The sequence below is a fragment of the Hesperophylax consimilis genome, chromosome 1, assembly GCF_061612785.1.
Source record: "Hesperophylax consimilis isolate HC1 chromosome 1, BYU_Hcon_1.0, whole genome shotgun sequence".
Taxonomy (NCBI): Eukaryota; Metazoa; Arthropoda; class Insecta; order Trichoptera; family Limnephilidae; genus Hesperophylax; species Hesperophylax consimilis.
In genome coordinates, this window is record NC_142836.1 from 37,679,490 (window position 1) to 37,700,581 (window position 21,092).

The 21,092-nt window shown below is 34.4% G+C and overlaps 3 protein-coding genes across 3 annotated transcripts; 1 reads left to right on the top strand and 2 right to left on the bottom strand.

The window, feature by feature from the left end:
- Nucleotides 1–6,282: 6,282 nt before the first annotated feature.
- Nucleotides 6,283–11,999, bottom strand: RanBP3 (ran-binding protein 3). The gene is made up of 7 exons (XM_089638619.1): nt 11,920–11,999; nt 11,208–11,309; nt 10,565–10,992; nt 9,287–9,421; nt 8,463–8,603; nt 7,179–7,274; nt 6,283–7,084 (listed from the first exon to the last, which is right to left on the bottom strand). The coding sequence occupies exons 1-7, from the start codon at nt 11,936–11,938 to the stop codon at nt 6,704–6,706; spliced, it is 1,302 nt and encodes a 433-aa protein (XP_089494745.1). The 5' UTR covers nt 11,939–11,999; the 3' UTR covers nt 6,283–6,703.
- An 891-nt stretch (nt 12,000–12,890) lies between these two features.
- Nucleotides 12,891–13,915, top strand: mRpL47 (mitochondrial ribosomal protein L47). The gene has a single exon (XM_089638629.1). The coding sequence runs from the start codon at nt 13,042–13,044 to the stop codon at nt 13,822–13,824; it is 783 nt and encodes a 260-aa protein (XP_089494755.1). The 5' UTR covers nt 12,891–13,041; the 3' UTR covers nt 13,825–13,915.
- Nucleotides 13,916–16,690: 2,775 nt separating this feature from the next.
- LOC149426813 (uncharacterized) lies at nt 16,691–20,690 on the bottom strand. Its single transcript, XM_089651231.1, has 3 exons — nt 20,442–20,690; nt 17,827–18,000; nt 16,691–16,822 (listed from the first exon to the last, which is right to left on the bottom strand). Exons 1-3 carry the CDS (start codon nt 20,688–20,690, stop codon nt 16,691–16,693), a joined length of 555 nt encoding a protein of 184 aa, XP_089507357.1.
- Between the last annotated feature and the right edge of the window lie 402 nt (nt 20,691–21,092).

A 21,092-nucleotide genomic window follows, 5' to 3' on the forward strand; every position in this document is an offset into this window, starting at 1 on the left:
AGTAGCTTGTTAGCAATCGATTCATATAGAATATTATATTATATTGTTAGAAGTAACCTAAACTATAATATGAATAATCAATGCTTTTATACTCCGGTCGTGATTTTATCAGGTTTTAGTCACGAAATGGATTTGAAATCGGATTGCAAGAACGATTTAAAATAGGTAAATGGAGTTGAACTTGAATTTAAGGAACAATACTAATTCAGTAAATTCTTAAATTTTTTTATCATTCGCATTTCGCAACATACAACAATTGAGAATTTTGCTAGGCTGAAGGGAGAGACATATTTATTAATACATTAATAAGAGTGTCTGTGGCGGGCGGGCAGCGTGGATTTGATTTATGAAATTTTGCATACTTAACCTGTAAAACATGAAGAAGGTCATTGTCTATGAGAAATTTTGGAAAACCATCCCATCCTCTTTTCCCATCACCATAAAGCAGAATAAAACCCGGACATTGCCGGGTACTTCTGCTAGTCTTTCGTCTAATATATAAAGGAGAGTGTCCGTTTGTGGCGGCATGGATTTGGCTTGTATAAAAATCTACAGTTTTATTCCGATGTTGATGAAATTTTGCACTAGACCTTCAAAACAATAGGAAGGTTATGAAATTTCTAAAAACTTTGCATGAATCCAGCTAGTATTTATACACGGTGTCCGGAAACTCGTAGTACAAGCGGGAAACTGGAGAATCTACACCACATGGGGAACCCAAAAAAACATAAAGTTTTTTGATTTGAGCATTTTCAAAAAAAAAAAAAAAAAAACCAAAAAAATATATTTTTCGGCTATTTTAGGGTTAAAGCTTTTTCTGGTGTTTAGGGTTGAATAACAGATGTTTTAACCCTGCAGAGCAGAAATATTTTATGATTACACCGGGTTAAATGAAGGGTGATTTCAAAATAATGCTTCAAATCCGAGTTTCTTCATTTTTTTTACTTTCAAATAGTTTTGATTAGTTGGGTACTTTGATCTTCAGTAATAATTTATAAGAATTTGATTAAAAAAAAAAAAAAAAAAATCATCTTCAAACTCGATTTACTCGATAACGAAAGCTCAAATAAAAAAAAAGTATACTACAAAATCGACTCCAAATGTGATGTAGATTCACCAGTTTCCCGCTTGTACTACGAGTTTCCGGACACCCTGTATAAAGGAGAGTGTATGTGTGTTTGTAACGGGCAAACGGGCGGCCGCGTGGTGGACAACGAGCGGCGGCGTGGATTTGATTTCTATAGAAATCTACAGTTTTCTTCAGAGACTGATGAAATTTTGCACACTTGACCTACAAAACAAGACAAAGGTTATTGTCCAAGCCTGATTTCGCAAAAATCTACTTAAAGCCCGGTCAACGCCGGAGACTTCCGCTAGTAAATCATAGAATTCATAGTCGTAATAATGCGCCCACGGTAAAACCAATGAATTTTTGTCATTCAAAAAGCATTTGCCCAAAAGTAATTTACCGCGAAAGCTTGTAGTACCTACTTTAAACGAATTTTTTTGTACGTAGATGATGATCAAAAAAAAACCATAATATACTGTGGTTTTAGTAAGTATTAAAGTACAACATATTGAAAGCATGTAATTAAAGTTTATCGCGATCCCTCTTTTGAAAAACAAGGAAAACGTCGAAGAACATCTCTTGGTACTTACTTTGGTTCCTTCTTGTTAAAACCAGTAAATACCTACATTGTGTTGCCTACCTAGGTAACTAGGCGTGTCTGTTCGCGCCAAGAGTGATCACTCTAATTAATTATACCTATTTTGATGATTTTTAATTTTTGCATGGCGCAGTTATTGTGAAAAAAAAATCTAAAGGGCGATATGTTATGCTACGTTTACATGTACGAAACGAAGCACGAGCCAAGTCACGAATTATTGGAAAGGAACGAAGCAACAAATTCGGTTCGCTAATGTATACAGGATTAGGTGTCAGGTATTATCAGTTAATCACCCGGAGCGACTGATCCAATTGCACCCGTATACTTATCGCAGTTGTTTTCCAAGTTGAGAGATCTTGTTATCATTTTGGATGAAAACTAAACTTTGCTAGCCACATCCATGAAATTGTGAATAAGTCAGAAAGCCTAATCGAATACAACTCAATAGTTTGGTCTCCCTCTTACAAAATTCATATTAATAACATTTAGCGAATATTAAAAAAAATCTACGTTTTATAAATTTGAAATTAAATTATCCTTTTCCATTAAATACTCTAAAAATTAATAGATTAGACGACAGATGCAAAATAAATTATTTAACTTTCTTATTTAAAATACTAAACTTTAAATAAGACTCTTCCGAACTCCTGAAACTTTTAAACTTACACATAGGTACCCAAAATAACAAGGCACAGTACTCTTTCTACTGCAGTATGCATAAGCGCAACTATATTACTCATTCTCCGAAACCTTTTTAATTCATTCGTAGGGCCTGCAATAATTACCAATCATTTGAAGAAATTCTTAATAAACCACGGGAAATCAATACATAATTGATATTGACATGGTGAATTTTGTGGATCATATTAAAATCCAACCCTTTCAACCCTCATCTTGACCCTTCGGTTGTATATTTGTAAATCCATATAATCTCTGTATTTTTTATTTTTGTTTCTTGTATTTTTTTTCCATCGTAATTTTATTTTTATTATTTCTTTCACATGTTCTAAATTATTAATAATCTCAAAAATATACAAACATCGTATCTTCATAACCCTGATTGTTGAGGAGAGCAGTTTAAAGTTTTTTTCTCATATAGCACAAAGTAGTTACGATAAATGACAGCGCAAAAAAATCTGCTTACATATTTTTTTTGTTAATTCCCACATAAAATTTGTACAGCTAAAACAAAAAGACATTAAAAACTCAAAATCGCCATTTTGTGGGTTACGATAGTTTAAGTAGAAGGGGTCTATATAATTAAGCCCCCGCATTTGGTGGGTTACGATAGTTTACGTGGAAGGGGTCGATATACTTAAGCCCCCGCATTCCCAATGTGGGTTACGATAGTTTAAGTTTTAGGGGTCGATATACTTAAGCCCCCACATTTTGTGGGTTACGATAGTTTAAGTAGAAGGTGTCTATATAATTAAGCCCCCGCATTTGGTGGGTTACGATAGTTTACGTGGAAGGGGTCGAAATACTTAAGCCCCGCATTTTGTGGGTTACGTTAGTTTACGTAGAAGGGGTCGATATACTTAAGCCCCGCATTCGCAATTTCTAGCGATTTATAAAAATTTTCACTATAAGTCTCTTAGTTCCAATAAAAATAAATATATTAATATCTGTACATTTGTTATAACGAAATGTTAATTATATGAAATTCCCTCGACAGAAAAAAAAGGCAAAGTAAGCTCCGAAAATCATTAAAAACACTTTTTTCTGTTATTTAATATGTTATAGGCATGAAAAAATTCACAGTGTATCTTTAAATAAAACTAAAGCATCTGTCGAGAGATTTTTGCTCTATTTCTAAAGAGTTGTGTTTTATTAAATATTTTCTCCATTTTCGCTTAATTGTTATCTTTTTTTAATAGCACTCTCTCTAACATTCGTATTTACATATCTCCCTTTCAAACCATTTTTGAACGCTTACTACGGGGCCTTAAGTAAAAGCCCTACAGACGTAAAATGAAGAAAAAATAAAATATATATTTGTATGTATATCGTTGTTTAAATATGTTCTTGTTAATAGCACTAGGCCATTAAATTGAAAGAACTTATTTTTGCATTTTTATTGATTTTTTGCTATTCCCATGAGGATTTATAGATAATCACCTCTCGAAGTAAGTGCACTTTACCCCCGGACAAGATGTAACCACATCGATAGAACTGTTCGCTGATAGTTTATTTCACAGTGTTGTATAATTTGTTATTTTATTATGAATAGTTTCTGGCGTTGCCCGCGCTGCATTAAGGGGTGGAATAAGGGGATGCTCTACTCATTCTCCAACTATTTTATTAATATTTTATAGTTATACCTAGTAGGTACTGTTGACACAAATTAACATTATAATCGTAAAGCATTAACATTGTAAAAAGTAGGTCTAAATATTTCAACACTTCTGATTTGTTTCACCGTTATTCGTAAGAATATAATGTTCAATGTTGAAATAAGATAAGGTATTTTTTAAGAAAAATAATAACATGTACCAATAATGAAAATAAATAAATAAAATATTTATGTAGTAAACCTAATACTTTAGGTCATATTTTTTATTGAAAAAATATATATTCCTTTACTAACACCAACTATTAAAACATAAAATTATTAATAAACTAGCTGACGTTTCTGGGGGTTATCCTTAGGAGATAGACATATACCATCGCAGACTATTTTATAGGCCTTTTAAGATTAATATGCATATATCATATATATATATATATAAACCTTCCGGAAGAAATTCTCTAAATGATGTGAAGACCCTATCAAAATTCGAGTAGTTTATAAGAACTAAGCGCACAAACAGACAGATGCGGATAGCGACTTTATTTTATACTATTTAAAGATGCCATGTTACATTTAATTGAATTATTTGCATGATAGGTAGGTACTTCCAAAGTAAAACAATAATATTATTAGTAAACTAAAAAACAGATGGAATATGCCATCGACAAGTCGGTACAGCCAAAATAAACGAGTAATAATAATCCCGTTATAACGCTGAAAGTCGAAACTGTTGAAGACACATTGGGTACGTTCAAAACATTAGGCGTTGGAAAATATTAGTAAAATAATTACGCTAAAACGTCTAAAAGTGCTACTCTCTGCTTACCATTATATATTTTCTTGATGTGCTCTATGTGTTGGCAGTAACGGATAGAAAAATCCAAAAAGACGTCTTGTACGAAGGTATATATCTAAAAGACCATTCCAAAATTATGCACAATATCGTCCACGTCTAAACTGAAACACCTTTTTATTTATTAGACACCAATAGTGCTAAAACAATAGGTACATAGCCATTAGCCAGCGAACTTATAATTTTGCATGCCATTGATAAATTTGCTTGACGATTAGCACTGTATATCAGCCGTATTGGATAGGAAAATCCTAAAAAAAACATCTAGTAGGAAGGTACATAACGAAAAGATCATTCCAAATTTTGCATACGTTCGTGAAGAGTCTGTTAACACTTTTTATTTTTTAGGCGCCAATGCAATAACAATAGGTACATAGCCAGTTGACTTGTTCGCTGCGTTGAATAATATCTGCATATCGGAATTATGTTATAACTGTTGATGCTAATTATTGTCAACAGCTAGATAGTTATATTTTGACGCAGTACTATTATACGCCATACAGACAGTAGGAGTGAAGTTCATTTTTTTTAAATCTATGGACCGCAAGCCTCTCCTAAATGTATCATCAGCAGAACATCAGAATGCACGGCATCCCAAAACCATTGCCAATGATGACACAGGCCCTGAAAAAAACCAAAAAAAAGAAGAAAAAAAACTTCTATCTACAACTGCTTATGAATAGAATTTAAATCTAAAGATTTTTTGTTTGTTTTGCAATGTATTCTGTGTCCCTTGATTACACAAAGAGTCTGTTTCCAAAATTGTTCAAAAGCTTTATTTACAGAAGTACTTGAATAGATGATTGAACCCAGGTTCAAAGAATCATCTGAAAATAAGAGAAATAATAGCTATAAATCACATAACTGTTCTGCAATACTAAAAGAAAAAGTGTTACCCGTAGCAGTGTTAATGAGTAGTAAATAAAGCCTTTAATGGTCTATTTAAATTTTATTGATCACACAGCACAAAAGCAACTAAAATGGCGCCGCATCAACAGCTGATTACAACACTGCGTTTGTAATCAGTTTCACAAAAATTCTTAAATTCACGGTGAATATTGTTAGATTATCTTATTATGTATTAGAATTTGTTTTAATTTGAATTTCAGATGAATTGATACAGCGTTCGCACGAACTTCGCCCACCCAGTGTTATACTCAGCTGCTGATGCAGTGATTATTGATGACTACTTGCGTCTCGCATTGTCTGCCACTCACTGTGCCGGTAGATGTGAATAGACCTTATACTGCCAGTGATCGCCTTTTGTAGTATGTATGGTTGAGGAATGACTGAACTCCAACCGAATGGTTAAACTTCTCGGGCTATTCGAAATCCCCGTGCAGGAAGCAGAACAATATGCGTGAGGGATAGGGGTCCTGGACTTGACGCAATCACATTTCACAGCATGTATGCATTTGAAATACGGTCCGTGTAATTCGGCTTTTACAAAAATGAAAAGATTACAGTTCAGTGTTACTTAGTTTAATAAATTACAATCAGAAAACAATTTTCAGTAATGAATTGTAAACAAAACTATTGTAAACATGAAAAATCTTTCTCTATTAAATTAAATACATCAGATAATCAGAATATTTGTTTTACATAATTTATCTTTCTTCGTGAACTATGTACTACATTTAAAAAGCTGTAGTTCAACATGCCATATAAAACAATGCTATTTAACTTCAAAATTAGTTGCAACAATCTGTATAGGCTTTACCCGGCTGTAACAATCCTCGAGGAAGATTGCAACATTAATCAAAAATATTTATTTACAAAAAATATTTTATTTGAACGTACTTTTCCACTACGCTGACACTTTCACGTTAAACCTTAAACTAATAGTCGTACAGAATTTAAAAACTAGAAAGTCAATAGTAATGGAATGATTCGCTATTTATTTAATAACTGAGGTACATTAGATATAGATTCTGTACACGCTTTTTTAGATTGTTCGTGGTGGTCTTCCGAGTCTAGGGGGCGCTTCAACACGCTGCTTTGGTTGGAATCTTCATCGTCCTCAGCCGAAACGATGACAACCGGGTTCCCTGCGGTCTGGGCCTCTAGACCGTCTTGAGACCCTGTGTCCGACTGGTTGTCTTCTGCCGTGTCGGGGGCGCAGGTGTCGGGTTCCATCTCTGAAATGGGCGAATCCTCAGCCACGGTCACAGCTTCCGTGACTTTCAAAACTGCGCTCGTTTCTTCTCTCAGTTTGGCTTGCGTTACTCTTGTGCTCAGTGATTTGTGGAGTTGACCAATTTCATCAGGGCTGGCCTGTAAATGGAATAAAAAAGCATGATATATAGTTTGCAATGAAGTTAACAAAACTTCAATGATAGAAAAAATGAAAATTATAAAATAAACTCACCATGACGAGGAAAACTTTGACTTGATTTTGGGAATCTGTAGCGGTTACTCTTAGCGATTTGGAGCCAGCGCGTTCTACGGACATTTCTCCCCATACCTAAAATATTAAATAAATTAAATAATAGCGGTCTTACGAATAAAAAAAATCACTTCACAACCGTTAAACGGTGTTTTTGTTGCACATTGTGCAAAAACAAAGACTGTACACATTCTTTTTCGAATTACATACTACTAATTATCTCGTAACAATATAATAAAAGTAATAGTCTTGTAACATCGCATTTTTCAGACTTGTGATTACGCTACTTTCACACATGCGCGCCATGTACGTCAGTTTCCCCGCGAATTACTGTGTTGATTTGGCATTTGTGATTAAAATCATGTTTTTAATAATAATTTCTATTCTAATGACCAAATCACTGTTTTATTTAGTATTACATATTTGTGTTATTTTTCGTCTTGTTTAATCCACTAATAATGTCATATTGTGAATAATATAGATTCATCTTATCGGAAAAAGCAATGTATTGACATTGGACTTATTATTTTTTAATTAACTTTTACCGCGTGAATTTAAGAAAACTTCCATGAAAGTGATGTTGTTTAGTAACATAATTGCCTTACGCACGTGTAGATAAATACAAAGTCAAAAAAATCAACAATTTATTTTGATCACAAAATGGATCCCAAATGTCTGATTTTTTCGTTATTCTCTGGAAAATATTACATATTATAATTATTAATTGTATAAACAAGATAAAAAGTGAAGTGAATCTTGCAAAATCCTTAAATAAGAGGATTGTTTTCTTTGAGTTTTTGATTCACAGAAATTTTTCAATGTTTTGATTAAATCTATTTTTTTCAACTTTTAAAATAAAAATTTCAAATACAAAAATTTAAAAAAGAATTTTGTCTAGTTTCTAAAATAGATTTTTTTTACTACATCTAAAACTAAGAAATATATAGAACATTCAAAATACCTTGGAAAAATTCCAAAATTATTATTTCAGATTATATATTAGATTATAACCTCCCTTGACTGGACTAAAATTTTTTTTTTTTTGTCAACTTTTTTATGTCAGTTTCCATTTTACGTTTAAATTAGTAAGGATTCCACATACACGGTCGTTTATAAATTGAATAAAATTTTCACCACGTTAGTAAGTAAATATATATTTATAAAACGCTTGCTTCATTTTACTTCTGCAGTCTAGTCAGTGTGTGCTTCTAAAACAGTATGGACATCATTAATAGCCCCTGATGATGACATGGACAGAAGTATTACCTTTGTGTTGAGTAGGACTCGGAGAGAGCCGGTGGCGCGGCAGACGAGACGGGATCCAATGTCGGAGTCATTTAGTCGGAGCTGACCGCGGCAACGCTCCTTCCACTGTCCGCCTTCAAATGCAAACAATCGGCAGTTAACCTAAAAGATAACAAATACAATAAGGAACAAACACTCAATGAAAAGAAATGTCAGTATGTATACTTATTGTAAAAGCCTCAATATCATGAGGCAGATTGGTTCTTGTTAAAGCAAAAAACAATATTAATTATCACTAGCAATGAATAGAAAACCAACATGAATAATCTATCCCTTGGCCAAATTGCCTGCCTGATTACCGTATCTTGATCGATACGATATGAAGCGGAACCACCAAATCACGGCAGCGTAGATGCCAAAGCAATAGCTGTCACAACCCTGTCTCTGTCATTCAAAATATTCTACAATATGAAGTGAACACAAAATATAGATATTCTTTATTCTATGAGTTAACAGTACGCATGTAAAGTTCTTGTGTATTATTTCCTAAAAACAAAATGTCAAATCATCAAATACGTGTTGAACATAGTAAATTACTGTTCTAGGCACCATCAGTAATGAACACCTGTTGTAGTCTTCTTTTAATGTTTTTAATATAAAACAAAATAAACACGCAATATTTTCACGTAATATATTTATGTAAAACAATGAGATGACAGACGTCAAATAATGTCTACCATCTTAAACTGTGGGAAAATCGGTACCAAAATAGACAAACTGGAGAAAGCCACCAATACGGAAAACCGAAAAGACATTCTCTTGACGAATAATCTGAAAGTATTTACCTGGTACACATTGGTTTCTCCTTCCTCTCCCGTGAGGATGGGGCCCGGCGGGGGCGCTGGGGGAAGCGGGGGGGTCTCGGGGACTCGGCCCCACACACTGCTGGCTGAAGATGCCTCTGAAGAGCCCAGTTCATCCTGGAGTTTACAAGAACGAACATTAAAAAAACTTACATTAAACGTATTTCACAAATAGTCACACACAGATGTACAGTTTTGTTACGTAACATTTTCAACACAAGCTATCCCACCAAGCGACCCGTTTTGACACAATGTATCGTCAATGGACCCATAATACCTCCATTGTAAAAGAATTTAAATTTTACAGGAGAGTTTTAAGCAGAGACTTCCATTTCTTTTTATTTACAGTGTGCATTAACACTAGAGCGATCACGCTATGAGCATTTTGCCACCCTCTGCAAATAAGTGTTATTATTTTGTAAACTATGCACTCGTCGAGGTCAAGCGTACTATTAGCTGCCCCTCCGATCCTCACGTACTCGTAATGTAAGTTTGAAGACAGTCAGTGCGCGGGCTACTGTGGAAAAAAAGGGTTGCTACCTGCAAGTTGTGCGCGGTGGAAAATTTATCACTGCGTGGCTACTCAACGTAAGTACAATTTATGTATTTACTTATGTACAAACATAAGAATGTTGAAATGCTCTGATTTTTTATTGTGTTTGACTAAAAAAGAGTGCAAAATTACTGTGCAACGAACACTGTACGTATATGTGTCAAAATTTTTTTCGTTAAAACACATGATGGAGATGGTGGAAACATATAAATTTGTGTTGATTTTTAGCTATTTTTTATTTTACACTAATTATGTTACTTGAATAAATATAACTTTTTTCTAAACGTTTATGTTTCATTTTGAGCCTTTTACTAACATAAGTTTGTTTAACTACAAATGTGCAAAAAATGCATTTTAATACGGGCGGCAAAATGCTCCCCACGCGACTACTCACGTTTCACAGAAAGGCGTGACTACTCTAGGGTTAATAATAATTATTAAAATAAATAAATATCATTTAGAGGTCCACCTTCATTTTCCTGCTTCAAAATTGGTTTTGGTCACTCTCCTGTAAATTTTTTTTTTTTTCACATTGGAGGTATTACGGGCCCAGCGACGGTATGTTTTAGTGAAATTACATGGATCACATACGCAACATCCACATACTAACTGGGATAGCCACCGATGGATTACATACACAACAGTAAGTTAATATCCCAATGCCTTTGCATCGACAACATCAATCAAAATGAGAAAACATTAAATACCTTTGGCTTAGAGTTCAGAGAATCAGGGGTGGAGTGGAACGGAGACGAAAACAAAAGTTCCGAGGAGCCATTAGTTGCAGGATGTTCGGATTTGTTGCTGAGATTCCCTTGGTCCGAATTGGCAACTCTGTCCTGCAGGTTCTGGCCGAAAACAAAGTTTGAAGTTCTGGTTCTTCCTTCTGGAGTAGCCTCGGGAACAGTTCCTCCTGCAAAGCTGATGCTTTCTCTGGATGTGTGGAGAGGCAGAAACTTTGGAACAGCTGTTTCTTCACTCTTCTTTTCATCCTTGGAGTCCTCCCCCCAGGATGTGGAATTCTTATCTTCCGAGGATAAGGTGGTCGCTCCCACAGTGTTGTTGCATTCCAAATCTCGCGTAGGAACTCTGACAAAAGGATTGCTGCCCGCCTTCAGTTGTGGAGCACGTAAAACTAGAAATTCACAATGTTCACTGTAAGACAAGAAATTAAAAAGATCACAATGTTCTTGAATGGCAAGAAAAAACTGATTACTTCAACAATGCAATACACATACCATTTGTAAATAATTTTTAAAATGCTTGTGTTTTACGAAAAACATTAACCTTTGCGCAAATATGAGATATAAATACTATTCAGGGTAGAATTTACAAAAAAATTAGGCTTACCTGAAGTGGTGGAGTTAGCCTGAGGGAGACGAGGAGTGGGAACAAGGCGAGGGGCAGCCAACACGCTTCCCCATGTTCCTCGGGCCGCAGTCAGGGGCTTATCTGAAAAAAACCAACTATACATGTAAAACTACAATTACAGGCACATCCTTTAAAACATTTGACTGTTTAAATCTTATGGACAGCAAAGCATACACCCTTTCGAAAAATGCTACAAATAATTGGAAATAAACATTCCAGAACAACTAATGCAGTGGTGGGGTGGCCAATGTATTACTAGCAACCAAGACGAGAAGACGCTTTGACATGAAAACAAAGCGTCAAATAAACATAACATACCCCGATCAAATCCAAAGTTCGTATTCCAAAAACATTATTTGCTCTAATCGGCATATTCATGGTTAGTTGTCGTATGATTCAAACCTTAACCTACCCGATATTTAAGTTTAATAATTTTGCAATATGGCATCAAAATAATACATATTTAACCAAAAACCTAGTTCAAATAAACATTCTTCCCAAAGATCAGTTGTCTCATCGCCAAAATACAATAGATGCCCACAGTATTCACTCATACGGAAATATTATAATTTTCTCCATAACTATCCAATATTACTTTATCTCATTTATTTTTTAAATAGGTCAACTCTCATATATATTATATTAACTATAAAATACAGCATTCTTTGAATGAATTATAATAATTTCTTACCTTCTTTAGATTCTGACATTATTCAGCCAAAAGAAATTTAGGAAAACGTTTTAGCATAAACAAAACTGAGGACAATCATAGACACAGCCCATACACAGCCCGATTTTGGCAGTTACAATAATATAAGCATAAATAAACCACTCACAATATAAGATATTCACACGGTTAAATCACAATCTTCGATGATAATATGACTCGAATGACGGCTCGAAGAAAATCAAGAGATTTAATTCTGAAAAACTGAATACAAGCGTAAATTTGACAAATACGGTGGCGAGACGTTAAAGCGGCATTAGTCAGTTCACTCGAGTGAGCGTTAATTATTTCATTCCGCGTTCACACGGCACATACAGAATGATAAAGAAATGAAAATTCGTCCGCCCTTTCCCACTATCATATGTGACCATTTGATTTGATCGAAGAATTGTATTTAAAAGAAGCAAAGAAAACGTCGACGGTGGTGGGTGTGACAAGTTTTAAAGAGCCTTTGCATGAAGTGGAATTCGACAACTTTAGAGTATCTTCTTTCTTTATTTACGGTGCAACAAGTAGTAGCAGTTTTTAAAATTGACTTTTATCCACCCGAAGATGGTTAAAGCATGATTTTTTTATTTTATTTTTGCGTTATGATGTTCTCACTTACGTGAGAACTATCGAGTTAAAGATCTATCCAGTTCGGGATCTTTTTCGGCTAGTTCTCTCAATAATGTATTTGAAGATCCCAACCAATGATATATAACACCTCTATGATCCCAACACAGTTCTTAAAATCTATGGTTTCTTTTTAATAAAATTCTTCGATCAACGAACGTTCACCCGTATGAACCGTCTGATACCGCCTTTACGGAAGTGAGGCGCTCATAGATGAGACCGTTTAGGCAAAGAAAATTCAAAATTCTATCTATTTTATTGTTTGTGGTAAAATATCAACTTTGAGTGGTTTATTTATGGTTCACTAAAAAATAAAATCTCGTGTTATGCTCGTGTTGATTGCGGCACTGACGTTTTCATGTATAATTTTTCAAAAATGCATATTTATAAAGCAGTGATATAACAAGTTTTAAGTGAAACGTTTCACTAGCACAAGCTACTCAAAAGTTCCCAGATTGGAGTTCTGATAAAATGGCTTTACATTCGCTTTTTGGATCGTTGAGAATTCTTCCCCATCTTCGTTCACTTTCTCATAAGCAGGTTAATTTTAATTTATTGAAAGTACAACCTTTCAAAATCTCCAGCAGTGGTTTCCAAACCACTTGTATAAGAAATGATTTAATGGAATTCTTTGATGATAAAAAAAATTGGGGAGAAAGCGAAATTCAAGTTGGCAGATCATGGAAGGCAGAGGAGCTGAGGATTAAATCAAATTCTGATTTACATAAATTATGGTTTATTTTACTGAAGGAGCGAAATATGTTGAAGACCATGGAGCATGAATGTAACGAAATGATCAGACTATTTCCTAATCCTGAACGCATTGACAAAGTTGAGGAGTCAATGAAGAATCTAGAAACCGTGGTGCGAGAGCGGAATAAGGCTTACCATATGTTAGAAACAGGCAATTCTGGAGAAAGGCCAGCCAAGGTTATGTCCAACGCATTTGGACTCAAGTCAAGGATAAATCTGAAGGAACATCTAATGCCTCGGTGGGCATTTGGAGAGGTTCCCAAGCCTGGACAGTCCCACTATGGAGGATATGCTGTTAGAAAATTCGTTTCCTTATTCAGAGAAAAAATTACAAAAGAATCCAGTCGTCGTAAAGGTAGGGATCGGAACCATGTCAAGCAGTTGATCAAGAGATTCCCCAATATGGACATGGAAAAACTTCAGGCTGCCTACCCAGAGGTGGACTTAGCCAAAGCGAGAGCCAGCAGTAAATCTCTTGGGCATTATGTTAGAGAAAACTAAAGGAATTAATGTTTTAAAAATGGCCTTACAAACAGTCATAATATAACGTTTTATAAACACCATTTATTTATCAATAAATAATTTAACTAGTCTTTTTTTCTCATTATTTCATTTGAACCTTTTCATTAATGTGCATTTTTTAATTACATTCTTACATAATTTAAAATCACCGGCTTGCCCTATGAATTCTGAGGTGACAATTCATGCAAAAAATATCTGCAAACAAACCATTTTATAGAAGACATCAGTCCTTGTTCTATTTCTGTCTAGTTTTTAGGTTTCGAGGCGATTCGGAAATTCTAACAAAATACAGTTCAAAACTTTCTGGTTCATTATTTTTTATGAGTACTTTCTAAGAAACCAGTATTTTTGATTTTATTATTTATAAATGTCATTTTCATAGTTAAAATAATATAAACTTTGTATTTTAAAGCCTGCCAAAACGTTTGAAATCTGACAGGGTACACATGATGTCATATATTCGTAGGTTTTGTTGTTTGAGAGTGAGGCCATTCTGCAGGTCGGTTTGAAATCAACAAATCTCAAAATAAATGTAACAAGAATTAAAAAAAAATACATGAACATATACTTTTAAAATAAAAATAGTACTTTAGTGGTGATGAGTATGTAATTCCAGGTAACGCTACATCGCACAAATTCTTCATGCTCGTGACAGATCGACTCACGAGGGAGTTTTAGGTACTGTCAGAACCTTCAGACCAAACAGGGAACAGGGCATTTAAGTCTCTTATGGTTTTGAATAGCGATTTATTAATTATATTGTATAAAGAATCAGCATCAGTCGATCTTTATGAATATATTTTTTCAAAATATTTTTATGCATTGAGTAAGACTAGACATGGTTACCATGTTGCTAGAGTGTTTTAGTTACAGTCTTACTAGTCCCGTTCATTGCCAAACTACTCTTACCTGATCACTTATTCTAGTGTTTTTTTTTTCGTACATTTTTAGGTACATAAGCACTGCCTGCACTACCTTATTCATATAAAAATAAAAAGTATGGAATTACTACAAGAAATCTATCTTCACTTTAAAAATTTCAACCACGAAACGCAGCACCGCGTGCGCCTCTTCGACTACACTGCAATAATATGTCAAAGGCAGGAACTAAGTATGCAAAATTATGTATACTTAGATATTTAAGTTTCGACTCTATTCTATACAAAAATGTACATGTTGTTCGTCAAGGGATGACTCGTTTACGTTAGTGTCTAAAAGGCTGTGCGTTTCGGCAATGCCAACAAATATAGCAATCAATTAATAAATTGGTACAAGTCTACTAACGAAGTAATGATAATATATGTTGACTGTCTTTCAAAATATTGTCTGTGTTTATTTTGCGGAAAAATATGGAAATTTTGCATCATTTTGGAGGAGGCCCACCACTTCCCCGCCCTGTTTTAGGTACTGATGGTACCCCTTCAGAGCTCTCGCAAGGACGCTAATTTTTTTGAAAAAAACGAGTCTACATTTAAAATTTCAAAACAAGACCTCCAAAATGTCCATGCATACGATGTTATTCGCAGTATGCAAGTGCTGTTTTTTAATAATTTTAGTAAGTTCTATTCTACTTGGTTAATATAATAAAAACACATTTACAAAATGTCAACAATAGGTAGAGAAGAATTAAAATAATACACAGCCACCTACAAAAAGAACAAAAAAGAAAAATGGTAAAGTATGCGCCTCTTTCTGTGGTGAAGGGGGTGTCGATACCCACTAACAGGCAGACCTAGGGAGAGAAAGCTGGGCGTTGGATTGGCTTCACGAGAATCAGGTTCCGCGCCCCTAAGCCAGGAAACCGGTTGTGCCTCGACGAGAAGTGTGAGTTGGGGTTGGGAATATCCCGAAGACCATGAGGAGAAAGCGTTTTTTTGCATCAGTAATTGACGTGTAATATGCATAAATAAATCAGTTATTTGAATATTTGTTGTGGCTTAGGTAATCCTAACCAATATTGACTGCAGCCAGCAACTTAGAGCTATTCTTAGCGAAACCTTGCTCGTGTTGTCTGGGTATTTTAATAATATCAATTAATTCACTGTTTATTCTACTGCCTATCCTGATTACATCATATCGGCACGCCACTGTGCGTTTGCCTTCACACCACAAACTCAGACCTCCCTACACTCCGTTGTTGGGTATGAGAAGCCTCGTTGATGGTCGGCTTTCGTTCATTCTTGCTGCATTTCCTGCCGAGCAGAGCCGCTCCAGTTTTATTAGACATTTGAAAATCATCGGATTGTTTTAGATTTATTAACACATTGAGATTCAATTGAATTATACATAATCTATATAAATAAAAAATGTCAATGTTTGTTGGTTCAAAATCTTAAATATTCAAAAGTTCTTCACCAATTGCTTTGAAATTTTGACACAACTTTGCATTTGTTTTTATATACCTATATTTTTTTTAAACATCGCCATCTGTTGGATGTAAAAGTAACATGTGCTATTGTTTCAGTATCTGCACAGATAGACTGCGCCACAGCAACGCGTGGTAGGGTGTAGCTAGTAGGGAATATAAATAAGCATCCACAAAATAAGAAAGATATTTTTATTTAATTAAATAATTCACTTCTTAGGGTTTTGACTAAGTAATGTACATAATAATATTCAGATCTACATAGTCGCATTGGCATTCTCGCTGTGTTTATTTACATATATATTTATATTATCGTGTAGAACGAGAGCCAAATATTTTGAACTAGAATAGAAGAAAGTTCTTTTTATTACAGATCCATCGCCTGTTTTCCACAACAAAATCTTAGGATAAACAACCTGTTGTCTTGTTTGCTTACATTAGATAGAATTAGAAAAATGACTAAGGTGGTGTGATTATCCTTTAGTAATCACTTTCGCTGTAACGTTGACTAGGTCTGTTTGGCCTGTTGTTGTATTGTTGGGGCTGTGGTTGAGAGTGGGCGGGTTGCTGCTGAGGAGCACCCCCTGGTGCGGGCTCCTTGTGTACTGTAGCCTAAAATAAATTAAATGATTTAATCACAATTTAAAATTATACCTATTTTAGCAGTTTTGATAAATATTAAATTTATTTTGTGTCATCTGTTCAATGGAGGTCTATAGATTGCCTTGATAGCTCAGTTGCTTGATCTCTCTGGCGACATAATCTTTTTTTCTATAGATGAGATGGTTCGGAACTCAAAACGGAAATAACACAAAACTGTGGTATAAATAGAAATGTCATGTTTTTATGAAGAACTACTATTGGGTAATGTCTATCACATCTACATGAAGGATAGAGGATAGATAAAAAATGGGTCAAAGACTTTTATTTAAAGGCATCCTACCGCTGATAATTCTGTTTTAACCTCTCTCTTTTTCTCATAAACTACACTTTAGACAGAAAGAGAAGTTACAACAGAGTTCTCAGTACCACAAATGGGATATAATCCAGAATACCTACTGGTAGGCTTAAAAAAATATTATTCAACCTGTATATGTACACAGTATAAAATGTATATGTACAGTGTAATTCTTATTAAAAATGATCTTATGACAATATACATACGATGAAACTCTTACAAAATAATTCATCATTTATTCGCTTTTTTATTATTATCCATTTTCATTGTTATCAAGTTTAATTTTTTGTTTTATATATATTATTCAATAATACTATTTAATTTAAAAAAAAACTGTTTATTCATATACAAGTTCTGCTGTTTAGCATATAAAATTATAAACGGTTTTTTTGTAAATTGAATAATAATATTATTAAATAAATGAAAGAAAATTTTTTAAAAAATAATTTTAAAATATAAAAATGAAATATATATTATCTTCGCATTCATAGACGGCGCTAATTAAAATTTTACTAATACATGGACAAAACCATTTATTCAAATACAACGGACAATTCATCTTAATATTTTAGCCATTCAAAAAGGGTTATTTTTTTCTAAAATATTTAAATTAGAGCTATCTATGAACGAGCAATTTATGAATAATAATAATAATTACCTGGAATCCATTTTTGGAGTCAGCGGTGTACTTGACAACTCTTAGAGATCCATCAGCCTCCACCAGGCTGTACTCTCCTCGCACCACATCACCGTCTCTGGTCTCCTTGTGGTTCTGGGTGTTGCCGGTGTGAGGATCTTCTACTCCGTATGAGTACTGGTAATCGGGTTTGGCCTAGAAATGGATAATCTGTTATATGATTTTTCTGAAACTGAATTCAAAAATACATTTTTAAGTACAGAAGACAATGTGTATTGAAGAAATACATTTGTAAGATTTGTTTTTCGGAATAACTTTATTGAGTAAAACCTCAAATTGTAATATTTAATTATTGAAGACAATATTAGCGATTTCTAAACGAAAATCTGAAACAGAAAAATCAGAAAAGGATACGGTCACATCTAGGACTCGAACCCAGGACCCTTGTCTTGAAAGATAAATATTCATTCTAGACTTGCAGAAAACTCAATAGATGTCGCACATTAAAAATAAATAAAAATAAGATTGGCTTATCTAAAAAGACGCTGTCTAGATTGCATTTAGTTCGGGTTGAATCTTGCGATCATACATAAAGATAGTTGCCAATAAAAATGTGCAGTGAAAAAATGAAGACAATGTTGGTAGTTCTTATTCGAAGTATGATACAGTTAAAAGTGACCGAGGGGGATAGGGTCCCATTAGCTCAGTGGTAGAGCGGTGTCCCGGCAAGACAAGGGTCCTGGCTTCGAGTCCTAGATGTGACCGTATCCTTTTCTGATTTTTCTGTTTCAGATTTTCGTTTAGAAATCGCTAATATTGTGTTCAATAATTAAATTTTACATTTGTAAGAACATATTTATAATATATATGAAAATATTACTCTAATTCAAAAAAGTTGTGGTGCCTCGTGGTAAAATCATCAGGGTCAGGGAGGTCTATGTGTGATATATAAATGCATTTTTTAATATTTGCTAAGTGACGCTTAGCTGCAACTGTAGCAGTCCACTGTGAGCGCGGACTTATTACTAATTCGTCAAGGCGTTGAAACAACACCCTTGAGGTTTTCACTAGCGCCAGGCCCCGCTTGGCGATGCCTGCATTTAACAGTCAAACATCCCTGATTTATGACATGAGTCATAGAACTGGCACAAAAAGAAAGCTTATTTCTTATACTTAAATTAGGAACCTACTGATTGAATGAGATCCTTTTGAACTACTTGTCATAAAATCCATGTTCGATCGCAGGTATGAATGATGTGATCCATAAATGATGCTTAGATGGTTTAGAAATGTAGCGTGAATTGAAAGAGAAAAGAGTGTCAGTACATTATTATCAGAGATGTGCTTTATTTCAAATAAATCCATTTCAAATGGAAATGCAAAATAGGTATTTTGCATTTTAAATGCTTTTCTAAAAACCATTTTGCATTTTAAATGCTTTTCTCAATGCATTTTACATTTTAAATGCTTTTTTGCAACATTCTTCCTACTATCTCCACTCATCTTTTTTTCATAAGCCCCAAATATCAGTCGGTCCTCAACCTTGCTATGTGAGATAATTTACATTTATCAAGTTGCTCCCTGGTAGAACCCCTGGCAATTGAGTGATACCATTACAAAAAATACTAATTATTATTTTTTTGGTAAACTAATGTTTACGACAAGATTTTTTATGCATAGCACAAAGGGTAACAAGTATTTTATAAGCAATGACGCCAACTATAATAAAGCCAAACCAAAATAAAGTTGGTTGTTTCAGGTGAAAAAATGTAACAAGCAGTAATTGTTGAATGAAACACTAGTATATATATTGAATTATTTCGCGGATAAGAGATAAGCCGCCATAGCTCAGTGGTCAGAGCTGTCGACCGGAAATCGAAAGGACACGGGTTCATGTCCCGTTGGCGTCATGTATCTTTTATCAGGAGATTTTTCAATGTGGATGAGTGTTTCAGGCTAATAATTATTGTTTATAAAATAATTGTTACAAAAAATACTGATTCAAATACTGAACATGGGGCCATGACGCTGTAATATTAAATGTTAGATAGCAGTTTCTATGTTTTTACGTTGGCAACATTAGTCCCGCGCAAATTTTTTGTGGTTTCATAATCCCTAGTCGTGGTGTTTTTGGATTTACCATCATGTAATATGTTTGTTCTACATTGATGTCCATTATTAATGACAAAATTGTTTAAAAATTCTATAATTATTTTGATTGTTTGACCTGAGAAACCATTTTGCATTTTCAATGCATTTTGAAAATAGGTATTTTGCATTTTGCATTTGAAATGCTTTTCTAAAAACCATTTTGCATTTTGCATTTTCAAATGGAAAATTTTTGACCCATTTCCATTTTGCATTTCAAATGGTTTTGGGTACCCATTTTGCACATCTCTGATTATAATACGACATGCAATTGCATGGAAGAAGATATCTGGGACATCCCAGGAAGACAAACTGAATCGGTTTAAAGAAGTATATGCATGAATGAGAATGAAGTATGGAGAGTGTGCCAAGACAGAGTTGAGTGGCGGTGCATTGTCTATTCAGGAGTGATGGTTATTAGTTAGCATGTGTGTCTCTGATTAATGTAAGGTAAAAACAAAACATTATAGTAATAAAAGTCAACATACAACATAGTCCACGGTATTGTAGTGTGCGTACTTCTGAGTCTCGGGATTGATGCGGCCGGTTTTGTGGTCGTATCCGTAGTCGGCGTGCAGCTTGGCAGCTTCACCCTGGGCAGGCTGCACCTTGATCTCCTGGATCTGACCGCTGACAGGGCCACTGAACCTGTTGTAGGAGTAGCCCCCGGGGCCCTCCTGCACACTGCGGGCTGTGGCCACCAGCATCACCGCACACAACACCTGAAAAAATAGCATGTTAATAAATCAAACCCAAAATATACCAGGAAATTATTCAATTTGGATAGACACTGACAAATCTTTGAAGCCATTCAAGAAAAATGGTATGTAACCATAAAGATTAGTATCTTGACAGACTAGATCAGTATGTCTGACAGATGAGGTACATCAAGTACAACCATGGGTGCCATACTTTGATTATATGACATTTATATAATCAAAGGTTCCATAACAAAAGAAAAGATTGAAGAAAAGTGAACAAAAAGGACAGACAACAAATGTAACCTAACCGCACCTAACTTAACCCGAACTAAACTAACCTAATCTAACATATGATTTTATCTTGTTCCGTTTTGTCACTGTTTTTTTTCAAGAAAGACATATATTCCTAGTTTACGAATAACCTGGCAACAAGAGGGG